The sequence below is a fragment of the Dromaius novaehollandiae genome, chromosome 5 (assembly GCF_036370855.1).
Source record: "Dromaius novaehollandiae isolate bDroNov1 chromosome 5, bDroNov1.hap1, whole genome shotgun sequence".
Taxonomy (NCBI): Eukaryota; Metazoa; Chordata; class Aves; order Casuariiformes; family Dromaiidae; genus Dromaius; species Dromaius novaehollandiae.
In genome coordinates, this window is record NC_088102.1 from 65,166,346 (window position 1) to 65,184,577 (window position 18,232).

Consider the following 18,232-nt stretch of genomic DNA (forward strand, 5'->3'; position numbering starts at 1 on the left):
GGAAGCTGTTTAAGAGAAGCATTAACATCTACAATTTCAACAACTGAATTTGCACTAAGAAAAAGAGAATAAAAGAAAACAAAATCCCCCCCCAAAATGGGTCACAGCCAACAGGCTGCCCTTCTCAGCCCCCCAAAACTACAACTGTTCTCCCAAATTGGCTTTAGTGGCATAGAATATTGGAAACAGCATAAACACCACATCTATAGTTTCCTGTACATAAGCGCCATAGTAAGGTATTATTTCCTAACACAAAGGAAGCTGCCACTACTGGGAGTCCAGGTATAAAAAACCCTCAACAGAAAGGGAACACAGACCATAGCCAGTATGTCACGATCACAAAGAGATTTTGCTTTGTTTTTAAATAGAACAGGTAGGGTATGCAGACAAGCAAAGTCACTGCCGCCCAAGTAATTACCTTCGTGCGAACAGCTGAGCCTGCCTTCAAGTGGCTGAGGATCACACGATTGCCTTCTTGCTTTTGAACTCTTTCAGCAGTTCAGCCTAATCTACAGTTCCCGGCCATTCTTTATGTTCTTCACTGCTTAGTACAGTACACATGCTGCCACTGAGACCCCATTACAACATTGTTACAGGTAATCTTCTGCGTACTTGCTAACACATCTGACCTTGCTCATCACATTTGCTAAATATATGGCTACCCATGAACTGCAGCAAATCAGCCACAGAAACCAAACAAAACAGAAAGGAAAAAAAAATGAATCCTTTATTTCGTACACTAATGGCCTAACAAAACGTATAGCACATCCACATTTTACAGGTTCATTTTTCTGAAAGCTTTTTAAAGATCACAGGTCCTTCAGGCTAGGACAGACATCAGTTAGGTTCAAAGCAGCCTTTTTTTTTTCCTCTCTCTCCCTCCTTACAATATCCTCTCTTCTGCTGTTGGAAAGAGAGAGAAATTCAGTATAGCACAGTCCCCTTCCCACACCTGAGGTCTACATTAGAAAAGCCCTGGAGCGCAATGTTGAATGATGATTGAGCCATCCTCCAAATTCTCCCAGTCGCGGAGTACTCACCAAAATACGTCTGAACACAACTGAGCACACAATGGAGGTCACGGCCAAGAAAAACTGGAGAGACCAGCATTATGCACTATGTCTTCCCCATCTGCTGCAGTAGACACATTCTACAGGCTGCCACGCACATGTAAGACAAGCAGAACAGATCTGCAAAATTCACAGTTATTTTCTTCTGTTTTATACTTCTCGATAAAAAAGCACTCAGAATTTAGCATGAGCTAAATTCAACAAAAATCCATTTAAATCCTACCCTCCACAGACCATCTCAATTTCAACTTGCCAATATATTCACACTTGAGCTTACAGTGGAAAATTCAAATATATAGCAATAAATTTCCTTGTCCTTAATGCCAAACATCTCTATTTTACGACAAATAACCTCAATCAAAATTTGTGTGGCATTAGCATCTTCCTGACCCTTTCCTACTTACATACCAAAAGATATTACATGGCATTCACAACAAATATTATTTACTGCATCAACTGAAAAGTTAAGAACAAGAAAGGACAGACGAGGGACAGTAATTCCAGAATTAACACAAAATATACAAAAGATGTTGTTAGTAAGCTTCTGCTAAAAAAATTAGTAAAAAAAAAAAAAGCACAAAGAAAACCCATATGAACAACTCTGAATACATGCTACTAACCTTTTAGAACATACCTTCAGTTCATGTTGAACCATATCTGCTCACTGGCACCTAAACCATAGAAAGAATTTCTTCAAGACTTTTACCAGAATCACGTAAAAGTAACTCCCAGAGAGCAACAGCAGAAATAGGAGTCTGTAATGATAAAACTATGTACGGAAGAACTAGCCACAGCTGTAGCACAGCAAGAAATAGAAAAAACAAATGCAGTAAGAAAACAAGATTTCTCAAGGGCCTGGGCACTAAGGCTTTTTTTGGTTTTTTTGTTTCTTTTTTTTTTTTTTTTTTTTATAAATGTGTGTGTATACACATACATACACACATAATACACCCACCCCACCACCACCACCACCACCACACACACACACACACTAACCTTGTAAACATAAAAATAAAGCCAAGGAATGATGCCAACCTATGAAGCCAAAGAAAATGGACAACCATTCTAGCTATTTACAGATGTTACAGTTATCTGGAACTCAAATCCATACAATTTTGAAAATAAAATCCAGGATGCTTTAACATTCAGTAAACTAAAAATTCATTCATTTGGTAACAACAGCTGATACTGAAAAGCAAAAAAGAACAACATACCACACACATTAGAGTCAACCCACAGGTTTTGTTTATTCAGTTCTTACTCAAGGAAGAGCAAAAATAAGAAACACGTCCCTGCCATAAAACAGAAGTCCAGAGGAGGGGCTGAAACACCAAGTGGGATGCTACAGAAGGCTCTCATTGTGCTGGTGAGCGGTAATTGCTGGAAACAAAATCCACTGTGCCTCAGAGTGCAAACACAGCAGATCCCGTGATTATCGAGATCTTCTGGCAGCAAAACTGCCCAGAGATTCACTGACAACACGGCAGTATAGCAGCCCTGGCAAGATTCCCCACTCCCCCCACCCCCCAAAGACAAGTTCTTGTAGGATTTGGCTGACAAAACTCATCTGCAGAAATCTCCATAAGCTGTCTGTAAATGTGAATTCCTCACTGCTGAAAAAATTCCCAAAACCCTGGGAAGAGATAACAGCATGATAAACTTCAGAAATTACTGAAGGATATGGTCTCTTCAGGTCACTAACTGAAGGGTTGGGGGGGGGGGGCAGAGGGAGGAGGTTTCCCCTCTCCAACATATTCTACTTCATTCAATCCTCGATCTAGGCTACCAGATTGACCAACTGCTTGATCCCACGAACAAAGTAAGGTCCAAAACTAACAAAGCAGGCAGACCTCTGGACATGAAAACACTCAGGAACTTCTCCTTCCAGAGCACAAAGGTAGTGCTGATGTTTTTTCTAAGCATGGACACATGGTTAACCTCTGCCTCAACTGCTAAAGCAAAGTGAAGCACAACATTTTCTACAAGGTCGTTCCAATAAAATAAAGGTGTTTAAGGAAGGCAGCCCAATACCACAAAAATCACAGAGGAGACAAAGTATTTTACTGTACTTCACTGTAGGCAAGAAGCTTGTACTTTGATAAATATTGTGCGTGGGTAATACCCAACGCCACAGCTGCAAATATCCAAAGCTGATCTTGGCAATACTCTTCCCTTCCCGCGCCCTTCTTGAGGAGTGGCTGAATCTGTACACTCCAGCCCTCACAAGACTCATGAAGTCAGGGCTATAGAGAAAAGACTGTGCCATGCTTGAAGAAGAAACAGGAAAAGTGATTCCAGGAAAAGGAGAACAGAGCTTCCGTAAGTCACCTACGCTTTTCACTCTTGGTCACTTTTCCTAAGCACCTAGAAAAGACTGACACTAAGGAATTTCCTCAACTCAGGAAGGGTCAGGGGGTGGAAATCAAAGCCTGTTCCCAAAGGGAAAAAAAGGACTCAAAACAGTTGTTCCTATGTGCAAAGCAGGCTTGATGATCAAATAGCAACAACAGAAACCCAACAGTTTTAGCAGAATTCTGGATTTCTGGAAGAGGTAGAAGACTTCTGATACAACGAGCCTGGAGATCTGCCTTCAAAACTGTCAAAAGGACAGGATTAACCTAAAGGGCAGCTCCTGCTGGTGAGGATATTTCTCCTCAAACAGGAGAAAGGTATCACAGGGCTGCACAGACTTTCGTGCTTGAGGAAAGAAAGTGTGTGCACACCAATTCATCAAACTTTGCATCTTCTTCAAAGTTTTTGCATTAATGGGATGATCCATGACTGAAAAAGGACTTCTTGCCAAAAGAAAGGATTCTTCTCACATAAATTACTTTCAAAAATGAACTTGGTATTGATTTATTCACAGAAATAAATCGTAAGTTGTCACAAATTTCCAGAATATTGTAAAATATATTTTACATATGTATTTTGCAGAGTCTAAAAAACTTGCCTTCCTGTCTCTATAGAAAAAGAGAAAATGAATCCAACTCAAGTGGTGAACTCAATGCACATAAAGGTGCATTAAACAGCTTGTACTGACTTAAACAGTTTCTCCACATCTATAAGTCTTACATGTATCCATACAGAGTCAAGTGAAAAATGTGCATTTTTAATCTATGTATTTATCCTCCCAGACATCCTTTAATTTTCAGAGCATTCCCTAGGTGCAAACTTGCCATAAATTTGCCTCCAAATCCTTGAAGAGCAAGCATGTTCCCTGTCCCTCAGGTGGCCGCCAGCCAGGAAGAGAATTCCTGAGTAACATACTACACAGTTCCCATCAACCCCTGCTTCAGCAACTTTCATAAACTTTAAGATAATTATCATGAAAGCTGAAAAACCAGTAAGATTGATGTGATTATGTGATCAAACGAGAAGCTAGATATGAAGACTTAATGCATAAAATATAAGCCAATTACCATATGCACCTAAAACCGTCACTCCTGTGGCTACATATTATAAGTTACCCATGGATCCCATAGGAACTTCTGCAAACCTTTAATCTCTGAATTTTCAGGATAATAACTTACAATACCAAGGTCCTCCCACTTAAAAGTTTAAAACACAAAATCACTAGTCCAGAGGGCCACATTTGACAAAGCAGTTTAACTATATGCAGCCAACAACAAAGCAAACTACACAGATAAAGCCAAAAGACCAGAATGGGAATTTTTTCCGCAGATAGATGAAATAGTATTTGGTTAAAACTAAGGTTCATTTCTAGCTGCGTCACACGAACTCCTTATGTAATCCTGAGCAGATTATCTAATCTTATTGTTTTAGTCCCCAAACTCATGCTCATGGGCTTCTTTTTCTCTCCCTCCTTCCATGCTCTCTCCTATATACTCATAATAGGAGACCCTCAAGATAAGCTTGTATGAGTTCTCAAATTTCTCAGCCACAAACAGATGCACCTAAAATCATTATTTTTCATAATGTAACCAAAAATTCCATCATCAGTTGCATCATAAGATCTGTATGTTGTAAATTAACCATATCACCCATGTCAACTCAGACAGAAAATGATGACAGCCAAAAATATGCAAAACACTAAAAGCTTATTTCACCATCTAGTTATTCTTTCTCAAGCTTCACAGTTCTCAGTATCATACTCATTTTTGAGTACACATTGAACAGATACACTTTTTCAGTTCAAGAGTTTCAATAATATTGAAACGTATTTTATGGAATTTACAAGTCAATGAAAAACAGCATCAATTGCAGTCATAACTCTCCAAAATATCGCAGACTTAGCAAACAGATCAATGCAAAACAATGTGCAATTGTTTTAATTTTTATTAGAAATCATTTCAGAGTGATGATTGTGAATAATTTCAGATCATGAGACCTAGCCAATGAAAATCTATAACATACATCATAGAGACATCTCTATCACGCATTCATTATCCTCTCCGTAACATGTACAGAAGGTGGAAGACACTAGCAAAGAGGAAATGTATGTGCTTTTGGGGGCAACAAAGTTTTCTATAAATTGCAACAGTCCTGCCTGCTGATTTCATGCTTTTCTGAATACTCTTCAGTAGCCAAAGTTTATTCTATGCATTCTAACATGAGTGACTGTACTTGCAACAGACCTTCCTACTTAGGTCCCATAAGGACTCCTAAAAAGCCCTAGAGCAAACACAAAACACCACAAGGGTTTGCTGCTAACAACCATTTTCCTGTTAAATTCCATCCACACTCTCACCTTCGCCTTGGCTCTTTTTCACTCTGTCCTTTTTCTGATTTGTCTTACAGCTGGTGTCTCAGCACTGCAACAAGCTATCAAGAGCAGAGGTGGATCTTCCACTTTCTCAAAGCATCCCAGCAGAGCTGCCAGACCAGCCTGGACCCACATCAAGAGAATAGCAGCCCATCCCTCCCAGTGAAACAGCACCCAGGCAACTAGTGGTTCCAGCGGCACTCTAATTCAGTCACTGGACCTGAAACACACCGTCAAACACAAAAAATACCACATCCTACCTGCAGGTGAATGTCTTTCTGGAAGCTACATTTCTGCAAAGCACAAATCACTGGGGCATCTCAGCAAAATTAAACAGCATATTTTGGATCAACTAGTAGGACCTCCTCTGCAGCAGTGATTTCTGGCTTTAAAGTCCACATACCTTCAACTGACATGCTTTGTTGCGTTGCCTTACAGCGCATAACAATATTTATTATGACAGCAAGGAACGTAACAGACTATGGAGCATACGCTTCCATTGCTTCGCAGAGTTGAGTGTTGTATCACAAAGAAGTGGTAAGAACAAGCACTTACTAGAAGACAACAGAAAAGCAAGTGAATTTACCACATTTTACTTAGAATTCACTTAGCCCAAGACAGATCAAAGACTTTTCTTCCTTAAACACTTGCTTTGCAGGTTCTGCAAAGGTGGGGTTCCTATCAACTTGAAGTTTTTGAATTAGCTAATTTCTAACATTTTACATATTTTCCCAAAACCCAAACACGTGAAATACCTGTATTTCACATTAAAAAGAACGTTGGGGGCTCCAGTTTCAAAGTGTTTGACTGTCACCTATTGCCCTAAGCAACTGAGACATCCTTCCAACCAACCGCCACACTGTGCACTGAACACACAGCTGAGAAAGCATCAAGTGGAAACAGCTTGCTACTGCAACAGAATCATTTAACTCAGACTCCACTAACCCTTTTTCATTGTTTTACAGGATAACATCACCACAATTAACACAAAAGAGAATAGCACTTCACTGCAAGGCCAGATGTGTAGCTGTCTGAAGGACATTTTTGAAGAGCTCAATGTTAAATCCTGCCTGGCTCAAGGGAAGCACCAGCAAAATGCATCGTCTTGGTAGAGAAAGGAAGGGAGTGGGAACAAGCTTTTTCAGTCAACCATGCAAGACAGGCGCGTAAGAGGACAATGCAGGTACATGGGATGAACCACCTTTTGGAAAGGGTGAATTATGAACACTCCACCTGATTTCGATACCTTTCTTTACAGATTTTATTGATTCATAAAGGCACAAGGGACATAGTCATAGCTGTGGATCTCAAAAAGGAAAAAAAATGTTATTTAAAAGACGGACACCCCCACGCTATCAATAAGAAAGAGGTCACTGAGCATGCAGTTTCCTCTCCACAGGAATAATGACAGAAACCAACAAAGCATACATGAAAACTGTCAGCCACGTCCTTTAGCACAGTAGTGGAAGATGACTGTGGGAAGGATGATCATGGAACCAGGGCAGATCATCCTCCCACATTTTTCTGTACGAGGGACATTGATATAAGGAGATGGGTTAATCTCTTTGGCACTGGAGTTTATTCAGTATCTTTTACATCAGCACAGAGAAGCTTTCTACTAAAGCCAAAGACAAAGTTGAGAGGACCCTTTTTTTATGCCTTGTGGAAGTCATCTGATCTCTACAAGGCTCTTCTGCACAATTGAAAAATGAATTTAACAGCCCTTATTAACTTCACAGTGGAGCTGTGAATTGCTCTGAGGTCTTTCTGCGAGGTAGAACATGCAAGCAACGTGCAAGAATTGCAGTAGCACTGGTACATTGCAAAGACAGAATTTTACTCTTTAGAAGCATCTTTGAGCTAAGAATAAGCATATCCCCAAAAGCATCTGTAAACTGCTGCAGTGCCTCACCAGAAAGACAAAGTTGTTGTCTCTTAGCTAGAATGAATGAGTTTTGATATAAGACAAAGCATGTAAATAGAAAAGACAAAATCTCCTCACACTGAAGATGAATGCAGAATCCTTTCTACCTTCTTTCATACAGCAAATTATCAAATACCTTCCTATCTCATGCAAATGGGAAAAACAGCTCAGTCACAGCACCAAAACAGATCATAAAGCAATGAAAAGATTGCACAGCATTCTCTGTGCCCTTACCCCACCCACCCTACAAAAACCAAACCAGACTGTCAAGGTATTCTTCCATCATCCTACAGGAAAAAGACAGCTGACATTAACCCTCAAGACCTTTGTGAATCACAAATGGGTACATATATTTCTCAGAATTGGAAATGCACCAACCCTCAAATGTGTGGACCAGCACTTGTCCTCGACTAGTTGTTTTTTTGTTTTGTTTTTAAGATATGCAATATATAAATACACATATATGTACATACATATATGCATAAAAGTTTACACACACAACATACTTGCCCTGCTCAGAAAACCAGCAGTTTCCCCTAGCAGATTGTGTCCTATGGCATCCTACTGAGTTGGCAAAAATTTGTATAGCAGGAAACAGCCACATATTCTGCTTGCCCATATTAGCAAGGCAAAATTCAGCACACACTTACATGCAGCACATGAAACACATTTTGGCATTCAATTTCTTCAAGCCCAATAGTAAGCTCAACAACATACACAGCAAGAATAGGCAGAAGTAAAAGCAATTGCTCCAGGAACAAGATGCTCGTTAATGGTAGCTTTTGCTTCATTAACATTAGCTACTGAAACCAGAGTAATATAGAATTAATACTGTCCCTTGGATATGATCATTTTCTAAGACATCTCCTTAAAAAAAAAAAAAAAAGTAGAGGGAAAATAAAAGGGAATTTTTAACAGCGATAATGGCAACATTAAGTTTTTGGCCTTTGTTTTAAATAAAGGCAGGCTCTAGAACAACAGCACTCAGTAAACCCAGATCACCTTCACCAAGATCTCTTTAAGCTATTCACTATTCAAAATGCCATTTCCCAAATAGAGTTCCTTTTACTAGATGACACTGTAACCGCTAAGGAGATGATAAAGAGTCCTCATCAAGTACGTGCCTCACTGGTACCATACACAAGGCACCAAAAAAAGCAGCAGCAGGATTTGCACTTCTAGGGAGCTGCTGAGAATTTCAAGACGAAGGAGGTATTGCTTCCAGCATCAGCAAGGCTGCTGACCTAATTCAACACAAAACTGGAAAGGACCTCTAGTGGGCTGAAACTGCACTGCTCAGGTGTCAGAGCAATGTCCTTTCACTTCACCGGCCCGCTTACAGCACTTTCCAGCAAAGCCTGACAGATTTACTTAGTGACTGGCATTGGAAAAAGAAGATACAAATGCAATTACAGAAGGAAGCTTCCTTTTCATTCCAGCTGATTGGAAGTATTCCTTCAGTCCACACCCAGTCTTTGTAGGGACACATTCTGATTTGCTTCAGAAAAGCAAGAGATGCGTTCAGTTTTATCATACAGGTTACTAACATGCTGGACCACCTCCAAGTCTTTATGTGGATTAATGCTGATGTGATGCCAAGGGAGGTCCAAAGCAGCTCTGACTCAGACACGTTTGGAATGAAGACTCAATATTAAGACCATTTCATGGGATCTGATCTTGTTTTGTTCCTCTGAAACTTTTTAGCTGTAATGCAGAGTCGCGTAAGCAGAAATAGCATCGTAACTGCATTGTTAAGGTAACTTCTTCTGGGTGAAGGAGCTCAAAATTCTTTATCTGAGCTCAACCAAAGCATAATTTCACATGAAACTCACATGAAAAATAAATTAGCAAATGTATTCAGGAGAATACTTAATAGAACAGGTCAGATTAAGAAAGCTTATTTATTAGGCATCCCAGTTAATAAGGAAACAACTTGTTTTGAATTGAAGTTGATGATTCACCTCTAAGTCTTTAAAAGACTTCTCTCTTGCTATATTTAGGTTTGCCTTCAAGTCGTATCAGTTCTATCCTTTCCCAAAGTAGTCTAATTTACATCTTTAGCATTATAGGCCACAACTCAGTGCACTTATATGATTCAAGTAATAACCCCTGGATTGATGTTCATCTTTGAGCAGTTCCACTCAGAGTTTTTATCAATTGGAAAAGGTCCACAAATTAAAGCTGACATTGTTAAGCAGAACAATGAAAGAGAGCTGTTCATTATTATTCAAAATAATATCATCTACACTGCAGTGGTGCTCCTTGTGCCATTGCACAGTGCGCTGGAATGGGAGCAAGGCACTTCACAGAGCAGTTGCCTGACGAGAATAATGCTTTCACACGGAGTCTGTGGCCAAAAGGACACATCTGATCTGTCCTTCATATAAAGAGCAATATCAGTACTGTTTTGTCCTAATTGAAATGCATGCCTAGAAAGTCACTTGACATAAATGCCAATACAGAAAACAATGAACAAACCAAAGACACTAACCAATTCATATAAAAAAAAGCAGCCACACACAACAAGTCTTGACTTTAGCCCTTTTGGCCAACTATCTTTGACTAGCACCACCACTGGTAGCAGAATAATACAACTTATTTTGAAGGGGTTCCAACAGCCTAATCCTCCAACTTCTGTAGGAACTGGGAATCAAGGCAGAAAAAGTAGCAGCTGTCTTGAAGGTTTTTGTGAGGTTTTTGGGGGTTTTTTTGTGTGTTTTTTTGTTTTTTTAAGTAAGATTGCATACAGTTGATAATCTAAAAATCCAGAAACAGGAATAGTCCAAAAGAGAGAGTTCTACCCTTAAGAAGAATAAGGAATCGGAGCCGAAGAGAATCAGTGCCGAAGAGAATCAGTTAAGGGTGAGCAAGGATGAACACCACAACATCCTGTGAAAACGTTAACTTCCTTAAGTCAAGCAATTCATACTCCTCAAGAATGAAATTCTTGCATCTGAACTGTTTATGATAGAAATCATAGCAAATGAAAAAACAGGTGATCAAACTCTGAACAAAAGTGACAGGAAACGTGACTTTCAGCAGTCCCTGAACAGGGCAGAATATAATATATGAAAAGAGGTATGGGTATCACACTGACTGCAGAAGCAATTAAAATCACTTGTAAGGACAGAGTGGGGAAGAAATGAGAAGAGTCATCTATTTTGCTTTAGATCACAAAGCAAAATTTTGCCCACAGTGTAAAGGAAAAACAAAAACAAGTCTTAAAATAGGCCAGTTTTCATACACAGGAAAACTTAAGAAAACAGAGGAAGAGATCTATGCCAGAGATCTATGTTCCTTCCCCTGATAACAAAGGTATCAGGTTTAACACTTTACGTTTGTAACATCCTTGGATTTACTTAACAGTGTCAAATCACAGCATCCATGAAACTATCCACTATTCCTCCAGATAGTTTGCTTTTATCAACATCACTGTCCCATTTACTTTTTAGTGTTCCATTTGGTCTCTAATCAAGTACTACTCATCTGGCAGATAAAGATCAAAATGTCACTTTGAAACAGTAGAATTTGTAAATTTATGCATGAACAGAGTATTCAGCTTTTATCCATTCAATTTCTTCCTATCTCTTTCCAACAAGTTTTAATTTACTGTCAAGCTAGCCGCAATTATGAATGTTTTATTATTACTACTTTGACCAGGATGAATATTCAGAAAAAAATTAAACAGAACTTAAATATTTGTAATGGCCTATCAGAATTCCTCTACCTTCAGTGAGTAACAGAACACTAGACTTCAAACATAGTAACCTATATTTTCACTATTAAATTTTTGTATCGTGACAGACCATTAATTAGGTAAAACTTCTGTTCTTTCATACAAGAAAATCCATATACTCCACAATGTTCTTCCAAAGTATGTTCCTACCTTTCACAGCAAACAGATAGAAACATCATACTACAACCTTCCTTCCATCTTCTGCTGCCCCCCCCCAAAAAAAAAACAAACCCCAATTTGCTTCCTTTCCACTAATTGTAGAACTCTAGAGTAAAGAGAGCAGGAAGCGTTTGCGCGACCTAAGCATGAGAAAATGAAGCTGCATTTCCTCACTTGCTACAAGTCGGTAAAATAATGGAAGATCTACTACACCCAGGGAAAACTTTTCAGGAGGGCTGCATTTTCAGTTACCTAGACAACTGAAAATTCAAGCACAGGCATGGAGTGGTATTTCAGAAACAGCTAAGTGCTCAGCTCACAAACTGTCTAGCAATTAAGCAACCCTTGAAAATCCCATGAGATTCTGATTGGTATCTGCAGGCTGCCAAAGGCCATTCACAATCTTACTCCGAATGATTTAGGTTCAGGTCCACCGACTTTCAATGAGATTTAAAATTCTAAATGCATAAAATTCAGTTTCAGCAATAACTTACGCCACTTGGCCAGTCTTCTCATGCAGACACAAAAGTCAGCCTATCTTTATTTAAATTCATTTCAAGCATTCATGAAAAAAAGCTTTCCTGTTAGTCATTCAACATACTTTTTTCTCTTAAAATCAGATACTAAAATGTTTGCTTTATTCCTGTGATGGCCATGGATAAGTATCAACTACACATTAAAATTTCTAACACTGTGGAGAAGTTTGACTTAAAGAATATTCATTAAGACAGAGTGAAGTAAGGCGAATCATATTGATGATACCCTCTCTTTAAAAATTAGGTTATCCTAACACCTTTTCTCTACAATTCCTGTTTGAGTAAGAACGACAGAAGCACTTTTCTCAAGAATCATACATTCTGAGACCAACTCTTTTATTCTACCTGAAAAGTTTCCAAGCAGTACATAGCATTAATTCCTGCTCAAATTCTCAAGACAGCATCCTCTAAAAATCACAGGATTCAAACACAGTTTTTAAATAGCTAAGAGAACAGCCAGAGTGAGGCAGGTTTTGTTTGTTTTTTTTTACATGACATCTCTCTCATACTTTGATGCCAAACAATGAATGCTATGAAACAGAACGCTTAATCAATTTGTTTTTCCAATTATGCATCATATCCCTCTGAATTCTAGCACCAAGTTTTCAAAATACACCGTAATTAAAACGAACACTTTTCTCACAGAGCAAGGGCATTACTGTGTGACTGTTGCAGGATTTGTAGCACCAGTTTAATAAAATACTGAAGCACGTGCTGACCTTTGAGCATGCAAGGACTCTCACTTAAATCAAAATACCTGCATGCTAAGGGCTAAGCACCCCTGGAACCAGTGTCATAATTACAGATTTCAATAAACAATAACGGTAACAGATCTGTGGCTCCTTTTGTAGTTTTATCTTTACAAACAGGTTATATCAGGAGAGATCAATAGGCTCTTCCAATCACAACACGATTCTAGGAAAAATGTTTCCATCTGCTCTTCCTTCCCTCACCTGGCACCATGCACAAGGGAAGAGTGATGGTACATGTAACGCTGCTCCAGCTAATAACTCTGGCTGCTCTGTCTGTCTGTAATGGAATAATTTCATCCTCTTGTTGCTCTTACTTAACTGGCTCACACGCAGCATGCAACAGTAGCAGCAAGTTGCACAGACCATTCGCACGTGAACACAACAAAGTAGTTTTAAATATCTTACCTTTTTCTCCATCTATATTTTCCTCCTGCCTTTGCGCTACCAAACAGAGCAACAGCACAAATGCATTCAAATTACCTTCGCTAGATCAACCATCCCTTTACACGTGAACACCATTATCATACAACCTTCCTTTTCTCTCTTCCCAGAAAAGAATCTAAACCTACAACCCTCTACAGGTGACAAGCTCTCACACTGTCCTCAGTAGAAAGGTTCCCAGGAAGGTAAGGTTGCACAGCTTCCACACCAATTCCATTTCAGTTCATCTTCAGAGGATGCACTTCAAGTCTAAGGATGCCTCTTTTTGCCTACCTTTTCTCAACATTTTATTCCATGGTCAAACACACAAACACACACATGACAGGTTATTTCAGTTTATCTGACTTTCTTCTGAATGCACAATTTTATTTGTCCTTAAACACTTTAATAAAGAAGAGCCAAAGAACAGCACTGAAACCTAGGCTCACTCTTGAAGTACAGAAAGGCTAATGCGTCTGTGCAAAGCCATACAATTTGTTTCACCTACTCACATCTTCACAAGGTAGGTAGTAGCAGCAGAGGGAGATAGGCTATGCCTGTTTTTAAGATCTCAGCTAAGACTCAGGTAATCTGGGAATGGTTTATACCTATGCCTCCATGCCTTTAGTACACAGACTTGCATCATGATTATTTTCCCCCTCCGTAATACCCATGCCCTAGATTAAAGTTCCGCCTGGATCTTCCTGTGGAATATAGTCATGTATCTTGGAAGCTGCAGTCACGTTTTCCTACCTCTCTCTTCTTTCCAAAGAGGCATAACTCAAACAGTACGATCTTTAGAAGTTCTCATATATTCCAGAAAACTAGTAACCTGATGGCACAGAGAGGATGTGTCTGTCCGGTGTGTGCATGCATGTGCTACTGTATTTGCAAACATTCATGATACGTAAGCACAATAATACTTGAGGGACAGAAACCAAAGGATGTCTGTCCTCATTATTTTCAAAAAACTACCACAGCTCAGGTGAAACTGCAAAACTCTCTGTATCTAACCAACAGCAGTGAGAAAAAAAAAAAAATCGATTTAAAAGTCATTTTGCCTGTAATAAAGATAATTTACTGCACAGGTGCGAGATCTGGCGGCTGCTTAGGTAACCTACCTGTTTGTGCCACCAAGTGTGTCCATCCACTCCAAACGGCTCCAATTTTTTCATATGAGAAAAAATGAGCCTCTATCTTCTTGGGCTCAACGAGAAAGATCTCTTTGCTCACTAGCTGCCCATGTTTGTTGCTACCCCAGACATAGAGGCATCCTTCATCTACAAAAGACAGAAATAAAATTAGCGGAAAGTGACATATATAGAATACCACCAGATGCATGCTCTGTCTCAACACAGCACAACATGCTGAAGAACGAACAATGTTTAATTCAGCCTGTTTTTTTGCTGTATGTTTTTCTTCCAGCATCTCTTTAACATATGCACACACATTGTACCTAGATCATCAGAAGCATCTGCAAGGGCCTTAACAACATACTTGTTTTCTGAGGGCTGCATTGGTTCCCTGAGCTTTGAGGTTCAACTGCCTAGACCTCAGTTCTACTGCAAGCTTCTCAAAGATGACTGAAAGGCTTTCAGAGCAAAAGGCAAGTTTTGTTAGAAAACTAACTACACACAGGGCACACACAGGAAAGGACTAGAGACAAGGAGAGGAAAGGGGAAAAAAAACACTAAGTGCCAAGTTATACATCTTTGACAGGAATCTGCAGAACTTCACAAATTTCTCAGATAAGAGAAATGAAAAGGAAAAACAAACCAAGCAACTATTTCGTCAGAACTCTCAACTAAAATTGATACATATTTTCCCAGGAAAAAGTAAAAACATATTCTGGAGAGAAAAAGGAGGTGACAAAGCTTGTTTCAAACAATGAAAAAAGTTATACTCTCCTACAGCCATATAGAACACAACATTTCCACAACTAACAATGCATTGTTTCTGCCATTTCCTTTTCCTCTCCAGAATAGGTTTTTACTTTATCCTCAGAAATGTCACATGCTAAACCCTCATCTCATTTCTTGAGCAGGTTTTTGTTAAAACCTAGATCCTAATGCTTAGTAGCATATTCACGTAAGTGGAGAGTTCAGGCCAGTTTGGATACAGACAAAGCAGCAACTCAGCTGCTGCTTTTTTTTTTTGCTTTTTTTTTTTTCCCCTCTTTTCTCCTCAATGAACTGCCATTCATGTTTGCCACAACCCACTTTAGCAGTTGTGTCAAAAACCTGCCTCATTACATGTATTTCATATTCTACCAGCAGGTGGCTCATGAGACAGAGCCAAAGAAAACTGCATCACAGAGTGTGCAAGATTGCTGAAAAAATCCCCACAGAGCAGAGCTCACTTATTAAATACTACACAGGGTAAACCGAAACAAACAAGTACCTTTAAAGGCTAATGCAGGATGAAGGGCAACAATGGCATTACATTATTAAAAGCTTTGGCACCTGCTTTAGTAAGTTTGATCTCCCTATTGCCAAATAGACTGTTCTCTTAAGTAAAAAGCAAAAGCATGAAAGAATAATCTGTTCACTATCTAAACAGACAGAATGTGTTAATTAGCTAAGACAGATTCTGTTTGTCCTCACAGTTCTTCTTTACTAATGGCATACAGACTTTGCATCTCAGAATTCAATAACTTGCATCTTGTAGCATCTCCCCATACAACTAAACCTCTTTGTGGATCTGCATAAGCAAATACTCCAGTGCTCCATTTAATGATGACAGAGGTACCAGATGGCTACATATTTGTTAAGAAGTTGTTTCTATACAGTTAGGTAAGGACTTGTATTCATAAGGTTCAATACATTTTCCACACTTCAAAAACTTAAGATTACAGCATGAAAAGCAGTTGTTTTTCCTTCTCCCAGTCTGCCAAAAAAAAAAAATACTTTATCAGCCTTTCATTATCAATTACTGGAAACTAAATAAGCAACACAGGAGCACTGCCTAGGGATCAAAAGACAAATGGTAGAAGTTATGGAAACGATTTAAGCAATTTCTTACTGTTTTAAACGATCTGTGTGCTCTTACATCATCTCATGTAGATCTGCACACTGTGCAACACAGCATTGTATTAGAGCCACCTAACGTAGCCCCAGACTATCTCATCATGTCTATGCCCAGCACAGCCCCAGGCAGAGGCATTAGCTTAGGCAGCAGAAGCAGGATAACCACAGTGGCCTTTCTTGGGGCAACCACCTAAAGTAGCCTTTCTCCGTGGACACAGAATTGCACTGGTTAAAAATGCTAGTCCAGTCAAGAGTTACCCAATACAGCGTCATGCTGCAACAGCAGAGACATCTGCAACCACGCTTGTCCAAATCCTTTCAGAGTCTCGAACCATCAAGCCAGAGAGCCCAGACCATTACTTACTCATACCTGCCCCATGAATAACCATGAATCCAACTGTTAAAAAAGGAAAATTTTTCAAAATACAGCACAAAATGTCTACAAGATGCAGGAATGCAAAATGGTTCATATTTTTAATAAGTTTCACTTTTGAATTAATTCTCAAACTTCAACAACTAACTGCACTAAGCCAGACCAAGTTTTACCAAAACTCACAAGAGTTTTTGAAGTACAAAAGTCTCTATAGGCAGAGATAAGGAATTTTACTTCTATACCTGAGGCCTACCTGTGAGTGACACCGAATGGTAGGAGCTTGCAGCAACTCTCTTCACCTTTACATCTTCCAGGCCTAGAGAAAAATTAGTCTTATAAAATTTGTATAGCAGATATTTTATGCGTAGACATAAAACACTGAGTTGTACCAAATGAACCACCCAACCTATATTAAATCAAGTATATCATTATGATATAGAGTTTTTTTAACAAAAGCTTTGCTTTTGGATCACAGACACTGCAAGACTCAATACTATTTTTCCTTTTGATTATGAACTTGTATTGGAGTAGCTGAAGCACAGAATAAGCTTACATGTTTTTAATACCAAGTGACTTTTTAATAAAAGGATGCTGTACATCACTCCAAATTATACCTCTACACTACTGCCCTTACAAAGAATCAGATTCTTGGATTACCTGTTACTCCACAGGGTTCCTTGGCTGTCAAGAACAGGGGGAGAGTTTTTCCTTGGCTTGCACGCTTTGCCCGAGATGCCATGCCAGTTCCCCACTGAAACACTGAACCACTCTCTTTCCAGAGAAAACACAGACAGAAGAGATTAAAACCCATCAACTACTAACAAAAACACTTAACTCAGTAATTAGTTTTAAAAGCACATTCACTTCACTTTCACCAGTTGGAGATATACTTCAGCAGCCCTTTATGCCAGAAGCGTACATCAGACACACATGGAGAATCCTGGTGAAGTCCTCAGGCAACAAACAGTTGTAGCCTCATTGCACAGGTAAGAAAATGAAGAAAATACTAAGCAACCTCTGTCAGCTTTCTAATTCTTATACTAGAGTTATTAAGGACTCAGTAACAGAAGTTTCATAGTTGTAGTCCTTCAGGAACAGATATAACTTTTATTTATTACTAAAAGCATGTTCCCCAGTTGAGCTGCCAGCAAAGAAATGACCTTTCTCTCCCTCTTTTTAAGCTAATTTGGTTGTGCAGTCTACCACAGTTACGGAGTGAAGTCACTTGTCTTCCGCTCAGGAACAGACAGACTTGACCTAGCCCTGAATCAAGATCTCCATCAGACCAGAGGTCAGGGAAGCTTAATTGCCAATATTCAAACATCAGAAATCCCATTCTCCTATTCAGGAAGAGTCTAGCACCTGAAACCTATACTGAAGTTCATTTGGAAAAAAAAAAAAAAAAAAAAAAAAGTTGTGGTTTCTCAATTGCAAATCAACTATGCCTGGAAGGTTTTGATTTCTACAGTTATTCCACAAACAAACTGGAAGTCTATAAAAACAGTAGGAGAAA

At 39.1% G+C, this 18,232-nt stretch overlaps 1 protein-coding gene across 3 annotated transcripts in view; it reads right to left on the reverse strand.

The window, feature by feature from the left end:
- The window catches only part of SERGEF (secretion regulating guanine nucleotide exchange factor), a 153,735-nt gene that overhangs the window by 129,929 nt on the left and 5,574 nt on the right, over window positions 1-18,232 (reverse strand). For all 3 annotated transcript variants that reach the window (XM_064513110.1, XM_026092770.2, XM_064513111.1), the window contains exons 6-8: window positions 17,377-17,490; window positions 16,973-17,035; window positions 14,442-14,600 (exon numbers count right to left, since the gene is read on the reverse strand). In XM_064513110.1, coding sequence (XP_064369180.1) covers window positions 14,442-14,600; window positions 16,973-17,035; window positions 17,377-17,490 — 336 coding nt within the window. The remainder of the gene's footprint in view (window positions 1-14,441; window positions 14,601-16,972; window positions 17,036-17,376; window positions 17,491-18,232) is intronic.